At 37.9% G+C, this 12018-nt stretch overlaps 1 protein-coding gene across 3 annotated transcripts in view; it reads left to right on the top strand.

Moving 5' to 3' along the window:
* The window catches only part of Nup98 (nucleoporin 98), a 92056-nt gene that overhangs the window by 44270 nt on the left and 35768 nt on the right, over positions 1–12018 (top strand). For all 3 annotated transcript variants that reach the window (XM_021221888.1, XM_029534880.1, XM_021221889.2), the window contains exons 13-15: positions 1607–1740; positions 5024–5211; positions 9604–9720. In XM_021221888.1, the coding sequence (XP_021077547.1) occupies positions 1607–1740; positions 5024–5211; positions 9604–9720 (439 nt within the window). The remainder of the gene's footprint in view (positions 1–1606; positions 1741–5023; positions 5212–9603; positions 9721–12018) is intronic.

Below are 12018 nucleotides of genomic sequence, written 5' to 3'. Positions count from 1 at the left end.
CCCCCCTTGATCACTAATTGAGAAAATGCCTTACAGCTGGATCTCATGGAGACATTTCCCCAACTGAGGCTCCTTTCTCTGTGATAACTCCAGCTGTGTCAAGTTGACACAAAGCTATCCAGTACACCATGTATCAAAAGATAGCTTGTAAATATGTTCTGGACTAACTCCCCTTTTTCTTTAGCCTTCTAAGTAGCTGGAATTACAGACATGTGCCACCATGACTGACTTGTTTTGACAATAGTCTTTAATTGTTTTAGTGACTTGTCTGAATTCAAATGATCTCCTTTAAATTATTATCTCCTTAGGGTCCCAAATTCTTGGCCATATTTGTACTATTCCTTCAACATCAACAGTGTCTAAGCTTAGAACATTGTGTAGCTTTGTGCGTGTTTCAGACAGAGTTTCTCTCTGTAGCCTACGTGGCCTCAAACTCATAGCAAATCTTTTTGGTTTTTTTGGAGACAGGGTTTCTCTGTATAGCCCTTGCTGTCCTGGAACTCACTTTGTCGACCAGGCTGGTCTCGAACTCATAAATCCGCCTGCCTCTGCCTCCCGAGTGCTGGGATTAACTCACAGCAATTCTTAAGCCTTCCATTGATAGAATTACAGATTGGAGCTATCAAACCTTAGCTGGATGGATACACCCAGTTCTACCAATGTGACTAAACATGGATTTGTTCTGATATTATTTTAATTCTAATTGCTTATTCTCCTGGTGATGGGGCAGTGGTTGCTGCTACTGCTGTTGTTGCTTTTATATTCCCCATTGTGAGAACGTATAGTTGTGATATGAAAATTCTTTTAATATATATTCTTACTATATTTTGACTTCAGCCTATTTCTAAATCTTGGTAAGCAGCAGAAACCTGTTTTTTTGTTGTTGTTGTTGTTATTGTTCTCTCTCTCAGATAATTGGTGATTTAATCTTTGATAAGTATTTTTGCAATGATTCTCTTGAAAACAATTTATCATTTTATCAATTTATCATTGGCTATATACCATAATTGGTTTGGCTCTTCTATTTTATACACTACATTTTGTACATTATGAATATAGTCTTTATTAATGCCTTTGTCTGTTCTCTGAATTTTCTGTGGCTGATAGGAAATATTCATTCTTGTGCTTTGAGAGAAAATTAAATTAGCTGGCTGGCTTAGAAGTTAGACTAGAACTAGTCTAGACAAGGCTAGACTTGAACTCCTGATTCTTGTGTCTTAGCTTCTAGAATGCTGGACTTTTTAAGCATATGCTATTTTACCCAGCTGGAAGTCAAAAGTTATAACTGTTTTATAATGTGTGCCAGTGGCAGTTAGATAGTTACAGCACATTCTTTCTAGGTTATTTTGATTTGTATGTATTTGATTAGTTTTACAGTGAATTTTTATATGTAATATCTCTTATGAAATGGGATTTCCTTGTCTTTGCTCACTTTTTCTTAATTCATGGTTTTGTGTTTTTAGTTTGCTCTTTGTCTTGCTTTACTATTGAATGGGTCTGAACATTCAAAGATGTCATTCCTTAATGAGTGTTGAGTTCTCTAATACTAATGTGTTGGATCCTTGAATTTACTCTCCACTGCCCATCCTTTTCTTTTTTTGAATAGCTTTGACAGATCCAAATGCTTCTGCTGCCCAGCAGGCTGTTCTCCAGCAACACCTCAATAGTCTAACATACTCACCCTTTGGAGACTCCCCCCTCTTCCGGAATCCTATGTCAGATCCTAAGAAGAAAGAAGAGGTAAATTTTTAAATTTTTTTTTTATTATATTGGGAAAGACTAAAAATTATTTATCTACCAAAGAGACAATAGTTAACAGATATTTCCAAGTAAAGTATATATATCATCAGAGCACTGCATTTTGACATTCCACCCTTGTGAAAAGTATCAGTGAAGGTTGGGTAAATAAGTAGGTGGTTCTGATATTAGGGATCCTCTTGTCTCAACTTTTCCAGAGCTGGGGTGAAGGCTTTTCTAACATGGCTTTTAGGGACCAAACTCAGGGCTTCGTGCTCTCAAGACAAGTACTTAACTGATAGAGCTATCTCCCAAGCCTCCTTTGATATATTTTAATTAATGTATAAAGCTAGATTGTGATTAGATGAAGATTATGTTACCCATACAGCCAGTGCCCAACAATGCTGAGGTAGGCATCATGTTTAATGCTACGGTTGTAATGCAAAAGAAAGAACTTTATGAGTGTGGCCAGTGAGGGAGATAATACCTAAGGAAATTAAAATTTACTGTAGCTTAATTCTGTAAGTGCAATAATAGAAGAACCAATTTTTTGATAAGTCAACAGTGTTATATAATGGACATCATCATCCATTGAAAGGAACAGAGTTCTTAAATGAGCCTTTAAAGCTTACAGAGCAAGAGAAGCCAGCAGGTTGCTACATTATTTTGTTTATATTGATATATCCAGAAGTCAGGATTTGTAGAAAAAGTGGATTTGTGATTGACAAGGGGTGAGAAAGAAGTAGAGTGTCTTTGAAGTGATGTGAATGTGCTAGAATTAGATAGTGATAATGGTTACACAGCCTTGTAAAAGCTGTAAAAATTACTGAATTATTGAAATGGTTAATTTTGTCAACTTGCCAAAATGTAGCATCACTTGGAAAGAATCTCAATGAGAGATCACTTAATCAGGACTTAAGTTTGGGTATACTGTCTTTATTGCCTCAGTTGATATGGGAAGACATCGCCTAAGTGTGAGAGCATCTTGCTTTAGAACCCTGTGCTGTATAACAAAGAGTCCTGGGCATACATGGATTCATTCCTCTCAGCTCTTGATTGTGGATAGGGGCTGATAGCTGTTTTAGGTTCCTGCCTTGACTTCCCAACATTGTAATATGGAATTGTGAGCTAAAACAGACCTATCTACCCTAAGTTGCTTTTTGTCAGGATATTTTAGCAACAGAAGTGAACTCGGACAATTATGTACAGTGGCAAATTTTTATGTTATGAGAGCTTTGATAAAAGTTTCTAAGTATGCCTTGTGTTCTGGTGCATACCAATGCTAGTGCTCAGGAAGCAGAGAAAAGCAGATTGTTGTGAGTTCTAGATCAGTCTGGTCTAGATAGTTTCAGGTTAGGACTGCATACTGAAACCCTCTCTCAAAAAAATGATAAGAAGCATACTGTATATATGAATCTGATGAAACTTTTCAGAGGAGGTAATACTTTTCTTTTGAAGAATAATGTAAAATAAGGACATTCTAAGGAAAGGCACTAAGTTATAAAAGATCATGAATTGTAACTTTGTGTCCTCACATGTGTGGACATACATGTATGTGTGCATTTGCAATTGTGCCTGTATATCCTAGGATGGTTTTTGTCCCTCCCATTTAGTGGGTTCCTAGAATCAAAATCCAATCATCAATCAGATTTAGGTTCCTCTACTTGCTGAGTCATCTCACAAAAAGCTCACTGAGAATGTTCACGAGAACAGCCTTTTCTAGAAAAGAAAGTAAATTATGACAGTCTTTTGTTTTCTTTTTTTTGTTATGTCACACAGTCTTTTACTCTATTTTGCTGGCTTCAGATTCAAGCTATGCCTCCCTCCGCCATTGCAGGTGCTGGGATTAAAACATGCACTACCACACTGGACATGACAGTTTTTAAATGTAAACATTAAATTTCTTACCCTCTTTCCTCCACCTTTGAAGTCTTGGGGGTACAGGATTGCCTCACATGCTCAACAGTTTCTCTTGAAGAGTGAAATTATAGTTAATGTGAAAAATTGTTTCTATAGATTTTAATATTTTGCTAACTATATTTCCTTAAGTATAAATATTATACTGCTTATTTTATAAACTGTTCTGGTAATATTTTTCCATAGGAAAAATATTTACATGTCATAATAAGAATGCTTTATTAGTACATCTCATTTATTAAGCATTTTCCAAATCTAGTTTATCAGTTACATTTTAAAGAATATTAGTTCAGAGGCTGGAGGTGGCTCAGTTACTGCTCTTGCAGAAGACCTGGCTACAGTACTCGCTAAAATCCTTAGTAACCTCCCTGCACATACACTTACACACAAATATACATATATATATACATGTACTCAGGAAGTTATTCTTTTAGGTTTTGGGGTGATTGTTGTTGTTTTTCGAGACAATGTTTGTTTGTATAACCTTGCCTGTCCTGGAATTCACTCTGTAGACCAGGCTAGCCGATAATTCAGAGATCTGCCTGCCTTTGCTTCCTGAGTGCTGTTATTACAGGCATGTACCATCACTGCCTTAGTGAAATAAAATTTTTAGAAAGATGTTTGATAAGTCAATTAAAGTGGAAACTTGAAAGATGGGTAAATAAATATGAATAAATACCAGTTCTATCGAAAGGTAGATATTTCAGATGTCTGAAACTAGTCTTAATAAACAAAAACAGGCAGGTACAGAGTCTGCATTTCCTGTACACGTGTGATGTAGGCATTTGTGTCCTTGGCTTGAGTGGCTGGTACTTCAAAGAGAAGATGAAATTTGAAATTTGGTTAGCTTAGTATAGCTTCAACTTGGAGATTAAAGGTGTGAAAGCCAAGCATGGTGGTATATGCCTTTAATCCTCACACTCGAGAGGTGAAGGTAAATGTGAGAGTTCAAGGCCATCCTAGTCTATATAGCAAGTTACAGGCAAACAAAACTATATAGAGAAATCTCTTAAGATTTAGAGAATTCTCCAAAGGGTGGTGGGAATGGTAAGATGTGAGTCACTGGCCCTGGCTTGGTTTTCTGATTATTAAAATTAGGATCATACATTTGAAATAAACTAGAATATTCCTTGATACTTTTTCTTTTAAGACAGTGAAATAATGCCTTGCTATGTAGACATGGCAGGTGTGGGTCTTTCTGTATAACCAGGTTGGCAACGAATGGGTGATATTCCTCTTGGTTTAGTCTACTAGCTGCTGGGGTTAAAAATGTAAGCCACCATATTAAGTTTGCTTTTTTCTTTTCTTTTCTTTTCTTTTCTTTTCTTTTCTTTTCTTTTCTTTTCTTTTCTTCTCTTTTCTTTTTCAGAGACTGAAACCAACCAATCCAGCTGCTCAGAAAGCTCTTACAACACCTACTCATTATAAACTTACACCTCGCCCTGCTACCAGAGTCAGGCCAAAGGCTTTACAAACAACAGGTACAGCCAAATCACATCTCTTTGATGGGCTGGATGACGATGAACCATCTCTAGCCAACGGAGCATTCATGCCTAAGTGAGTTTTGTTTTGGTTAAACAAAATGATATATTTATTTAAGCAATAAGTGTAATTATCCTTGGGTAAAATACTTAACAGATTTTTTGATGACTGATTTTAATTTTATATGTTCATGATTTATTTTGTTTTTATGAAATTACCTTTATATTTATAACTCAAATAATTAAGACCTAGAGATATAGCTCAATTGTAGAGTACTTGCCTAGCATGTATAAGGTCTTTTTTGGATCCCTAGAAGGATTAAAAAAGGGTGTTTTAAGAAATGTTAAAGGTTGCTGGATGGTGGTGATGTGTAAATGTAACTTTCATTTTCCTGTCATAATTGTCTCCGAGGCGGACTGTCTCTGCCTGCTAACCTAGTCCTGGAAGCTTCTAGCCGCTATACAATCTAATCTAAGCCTACAATGTTTCCATCCTCTGAGACTTACTACTAAAAGTGCTCGCTCACCCTTTCTAGTTATTTCTGAAAACTTTTGGCTGGCTTACCTCAGCTATTCTAGCTTAAACTCCTCTCCAGGGTGACTAACTCAACTTGGCTTCTCTCAGCTTCTGACTGAATAGTACTGCTTGGTCTCAGACTAACTTTGGCACTCTGTTCTAATCTTCTGGCTCCTCCTCTGTCTCTGACTTCTTGTCTTCACCTGTGTCTAGCTTGTTCTCTCTTTGCAGCTGTCTCTGTACAATCTGTTCTGCCTCTTTGCTCTCTCCCTCTGCACTGCTCCCTCTTGTGTTGCCTCTGTTTTCTCTCTGTTCTCCTGAGAGTTGAGCACATCCTAGTCTGTCAAACTATTCTCAGATTTGTCAGTTTGTCTGCCCCTCAATTAGACATCACTTTCAAACATGGTGCTTCCTTCTCTATACTAAGTTTATCTTCATTGTTTGGGATTAAAGGCATGTACTAAGCTTGTATCTGAATTCCAGACAGATCACACAGGCCTAGAATGCCTTTGGATATGGTCAGAGTAGCCATGTTGGTGGATTAAAATACCTCTACAGGGATATATGCTTTTTTTTTTTTTTTTTAAGATTTATTTATTTATTACATGTAAGTACACTGTAGTTGTCTTCAGACACTCCAGAAGAGGGCGTCAGATCTTTTTACAGATGGTTATGAGCCACCATGTGGTTGCTGGGATTTGAACTCCGAACCTTTGGAAGAGCAGTCGGGTGCTCTTACCCACTGAGCCATCTCACCAGCCCGGGATATATGCTTTTAATCCACACACTTGTGAGGCCAAGGCAAGTGGATCTCTGACTCCTAGTGTAACCATGTGCATTTCTAACCATGCTCCAGTTTCCAAATAACAGCTCAAAAGCTTATTATTTATTTAAAAATGCCCAGACCATAAACTAGGGTTGTTCACAGTAGCTCATAACTTATTTTACCCATTTAAACTGTTCTGTGTCTGCCACATGGTTGGTTACCTCAGTTTCTTACATCCAACTTTCTCCAGATAGTGAAGCTTACCCACTCTCACCATTTCTATCTCCCTCTACTGGAACTTCCTGCCTTCTACTTCCTGCCTTTTCCTAATAGGCCACCAGCTTTTTATTGACAGGTTATGCTTCCACACAGTACATAAGGGATTATTCTTATATTCTAGGCTGCTGCAGACTATCCCCTTTCTGGGTCTCCTATCTGCGTGGAATGGGTCTCTGGTGGCAGATGGGCAAGGATTCGAGGAATTGACATGAGAGAGTGTGTAGAATCTGAGTGTGGATCTGTTTGTCAGTTTGCCGAATCCTTGCCCATCTACTACCAGAGACCCATTCCAAGCAGATAGGAGACCCAGAAAGGGAATAGTCTGTGGCAGAATGGCGCTCGATCAGGGACCCCTGGACAGGTAAGTCTTTTTCTTTTTTCTTCTTTCTCTTCTTTATTTTCTCAGTCAAGGATAGGATTTCATCGCCATGCTGCAGACAGGCTGGTAAGGATAGACCAGTTAAGGACGAGAAATTAATTTTATCATGGGGCAGTCTGGCATTAAAACGTGTTTTAGACGTCTCACCAGCCATAGTAAAGGCCTACACTGTAGTGGTGAAAGGAGGGAAACTCAGCGCCAATTTTAAGAGAACCTGTGAAAATGAGAAGTGTTCTCGGGGGAATGAAAGCTGCATGTTTTGGTTGTAAGAAACCAGGGCACCTGAGGAAGGATTGTAAAAATCCCTCGGGAGGGCCGGGCGTGGTGGCACACGCCTTTAATCCCAGCACGCGGGAGGTAGAAGCAGGCGGATTTCTGAGTTCGAGGCCAGCCTGGTCTACAAAGTGAGTTCCAGGACAGCCAGGGCCACACAGAGAAACCCTGTCTCAAAAAAAAAACCAAAAAAAAAAGAAAAAAAAAAAATCCCTCGGGAAACAAGAAGGGCCTTTCTCCAGGTCTCTGCTCACACTGTGGTGGAACCTTGGAGAAATGATTGTAAATTAAAGTCCCATAATGGTGAGCCTCTGCTCACTACAGAAGCAGGTAAGACAAAAAGCTAAAGGGGCAGTCTCTTAGCCTGGTTCAGAAACTGTGGACCTCATTATAGGATACAGCTTCAGTTATAAGAAAAACTTCAAGTTGTGGATTCTGATACTCTAGGTAAAATTAGAAGTTATGGTTAAAGTATAAAAAGAGACTTCATAAAGGTCAAAATATAGCTCAATTCTTTTTTTTTTTTTTTTTTTTTTTTTTTTTTTGGTTTTTTCGAGACAGGGTTTCTCTATAGACCAGGCTGGCCTCGAACTCAGAAATCCGCCTGCCCTCTGCCTCCTGATTGCTGGGATTAAAGGCGTGCGCCACCACACCTGGCTTGCTCAATTCTTACTATTTCCTTATTTACAACTTCCCGATCATACATTGTGCCAAAAATTTGTAAATAAGGCTTTATTGGAAGTTAGGAAATCATCTCCTCAAGCATGGTGTTTTGGTTACAGAAAGTGGAGAGCGGGCAGAGCAGGTTTTGCAGATGGCTGTAAAATGTTTAAATACATTGGAAGTTTTGGATGCTTGCCAGAAGCTGTTAGAGAATTTTGGGTTTTAATCTTTGCTTGATAAGCTGCCTCTTACAAGCAGGAAAGGAAAGGAAAGAGGAAAGGGAAAATGGAAAGGAAAAAAGAATAAAGGAAAAAAAATGGATTTTAGAACTCTCCCAGGGAAAGAGAAAAATCGGGAGACGTTCCATTAATTCTCTCTGGCCCCTATAGGAGTTCTCCTCTACCCTCTTTGTATTGTCTATGTTTGGTGCATCAATCTTCCACGTGTCAATTCATGTATGTTTTTGTTTCATTGTCTGAATGAGTGACTGTTCTGTGTTTCATGTTGGAAAATAAAAATGGCTAAAACTTTTATCTGCTGATTTATAGCCTCATTTTACACAGCAGAGGCTGAGAGAGGCCCTGTAACTCGGCCAAGAATCAAGCACAGCAGGAGAGCCCCTGCTGAAAAACTGTTTTTAAAAAAGGAGTCTGCAGCTTCTTAGTTCTAAGGCAAAAAAAGGCTGATAGTTGGTTTTTTCCTAGAAAATTCTCTGCAATCATGATTATTGTGTTTAGCAAGTGACAAGGTGCTTTTTATCTTAAAATTATAGCTAGAAAAAGTAAAATTCTGTGGTCTAAAATTATAAGATTTGTGTAGCCAAGCTAAGTAAGAGTGGTGGCGCACACCTTTAGTCCCAGCACCAAGGGGGCAGAAGCATGTGGATCTCTGTGTTTCCAGTTCCAGGACAGCCAGGACTACACAGAGAAATCTTATTTTAAAAAACTAAAATAAAAAAGGGGTCAGGGTGTGACGATAGTAGGCTCAGTGGTTTAGTGCAGTCTTTGCTCTTGAAGAGAATTTAATTCTTAGCAATTTCATGGTGTTTCACAGCTATCTCTAGCTATATTGCAGAAGATCCAAAATCATCTTCTGACTTCCTTTGGGCATCAGGCATGCACAGACAAAACATACACATAAAATAAAGCTAACAAAACTTTTTAAATTATGGGTTGAGAACTATGGTGATGGTTCACTGGTTAAGACCATATGCACAGGCCTGGGAGCCTGAATTCAAAGCCCAAGCACCGACATAAGCCATACAAGGCCACATACACATCTGTAGTATTGTAGTGGTAGAGACAGGAAGATTGCTGGCATTTTCTTGTCTGTTTGCTTACCTCCAAAACAAGTGAAAGACCTTGTCTGAACAAAATAAGGTAGAAAATGATCCAGCAGGATACCTAAGGCCCACGTCTTGCTTCTACATTTGCTGATGCACCAATATTCTCGCACACATCTCTATGAATAAATTGCTTTGTCACAAAAGATAGAAGGTGTGATTTTATGTTTGGGCTCCAGTTTTAAAAATAGTGTCTGGTAACTTGCATACACCTAATCTTTTTCTATTTCTTTTGGTCTCTGTTTTTAGAAAGAGCATCAAGAAGTTGGTTTTGAAAAATCTTAACAATAGCAATCTCTTCTCTCCTGTTAATCATGATGCAGAAGATCTAGCTTCACCCTCTGAGTATCCAGAAAATGGAGAGAGGTAAGCTGAATTCATTTTAAAGATGTTCTTGCTAATAGTTCTGTTTTGCTTTTAAAAGATTCTAATTTTATAAAGGTTGAATTTTATATAGACTTACTATATAATTCAAGGGCCCCTAGGTGTTATGTTATTATTTCTAGAGTACTTTAAACCTCAAAAATTATTGGAGCATTGATTAATTTCTACAGAACTACTTTGTTTTGTTTTGGTTTTTTTGGTTTTTCGAGACAGGGTTTCTCTGAATAGCCCTGGCTGTCCTGGAACTCACTCTGTAGACCAGGCCGGCCTCGAACTCAGAAATCCGCCTGCCTCTGCCTCCCCAGTGCTTGGATTAAAGGCGTGCGCCACCACGCCCAGCTTCAGAACTACTTTGTAATTCTTTTGTTTTTTTTTAAGATTTATTTATTTTACGTATATGAGTACACTGTAGCTGTACAGATGGTTGTGAGCCTTCAAGTGGTTGTTGGGAGTTAAATTTTAGGACTGCTGTTCGCTCTGGTTGGCCCTGCTTGCTTAGTCCCTGTTCACTCCGGCCCAAAGATTTATTATTATAAATAGGGACACTGTAGCTGTCTTCAGTCGCACCAGAAGAGGGTGTCAGATCTCATTATGGGTTGATTGTGAGCCACCATGAGGTTGCTGGGACCCGAACTCAGAACCTTAGGAAGAGCAGTCAATGCTCTTACCTGCTGAGCCATCTTGCCAGCCCCTAGTTTGTAATTCTTATATGTGGCTTTGGGCAGTTTTAGCAAGCACATCTATTAGTTAAGGTATAGTTAGTCTGATGATTATTAAAATGTCCATTCTATCAAGTAAAATCAATATAACAAATAAGAAGTAAATATATATACATATATATTACGTATATGTATATATATTTGTATGTATGTATATGTATATATATTGTATGTATGTATATATACACACATATAAAATATCTATCTTCAGTAGTCTAATTTAAGGGCTAAAGAGCTGACTCTGTAGTTAACAGTACTTGTTCTTCCAGAGAATTGGAGTTTGGTTTCTGGCATCAATGTTGGGCAGCTCACAACTGGGATCCAATACTGTCTTCTGACCTTTCGCCAACACACATGACATACATCCAACAAACATATATGTAAATAAAAATAATCTATAACATTTTTACTAGTTTGACTATTAAACATTTAATAGTCAATTTAAACTAATAGTTTTCCAGCTTAAAATTTTACTGAGGGGCTGTTGGGAAAATAGCTTTAGTCTGTAAAGTGCCTGTCTTTCTTGAAAGCAAAGGACTTAATTGGACCCAATGACTCACAAAAAAAATAAAATAGGGGCTGATGAAATGAGTCTGCAATGAAGATCACTGGCTGCTCTTGCAAAGGACTAGTATACCATTCATAACATCTACATTGTGACTCATAACCATCCCTAATTCTAGTTCCAGGGGATCTACAGCCTCCTCTTGTCCTCTGTAAGCACCATGTATACATATGTTCACGTGGACATTAAATAAATAATATTATATAAATATAAATAAATAATATTAGATTGAGTAAATGGGGACCTAGAAAGATGGATTGGTTGTTAAGAACACTTGCTGCTCCTGCAGAGAACCTGAATTTAGTTTTCAGCACCCTCATGGTTCCTCATATATGCCTGTAACTCTAGTTCCTGGGGAAATGGTGCCTTTTCTGACCTCTGAGGCACTAGGTATGTATATGGTGCACATAAATTCATGCAGACAAAACACTCACACACATAAAATTAGTGAAACTTTAGAAAACAAAAAGGCATAGTGATTCATGCCTTTAATTCCAGTACTTGGAGGCAGAGAGGGACGGTCATTCTAGTCTGCATTCGGGGGTCAGGACAGCTAGGACTATGTAGAAAGACTATGTCTCAAACAAAATGAATGAATGAATGAATGAATGAATGAATGAGATAGAGAAAGAAACAGCCAGTGGTGGTAGTATGCATTATAATCCCAGGATTAGAGGTTGGATCTCTCCTTACAGGAAATGATCCCCAGGAATTAAACTCGGTCATTTAGGCTTTGTTTCACCCACTCAGCCCTCTTGCCAGCCCTGATTCCCCATCGTAAATGGTTTTTGTGGTCATTTTGATGAATATAAGATAGTTTAGTTAGCTCTCCATTAGTGAAATTTCAGAGATTATTTGGTATTTCTTTATTCAAAATAATGGGCCATCTATTTTTAATTGTAATTTGATATTTCATTAAAGTATTTCCAAACCTCTTGTGTTTATAATATTAGTTTAAATTCAAATTTTGAGATTTTTTTTTTTTTTTTTTTTTTT

The sequence above is a fragment of the Mus pahari genome, chromosome 1 (assembly GCF_900095145.1).
Source record: "Mus pahari chromosome 1, PAHARI_EIJ_v1.1, whole genome shotgun sequence".
Lineage (NCBI taxonomy): Eukaryota > Metazoa > Chordata > Mammalia > Rodentia > Muridae > Mus > Mus pahari.
Note: the sequence above shows the minus strand (reverse complement) of the source record. Positions and strands in the feature narration are given on the sequence as shown.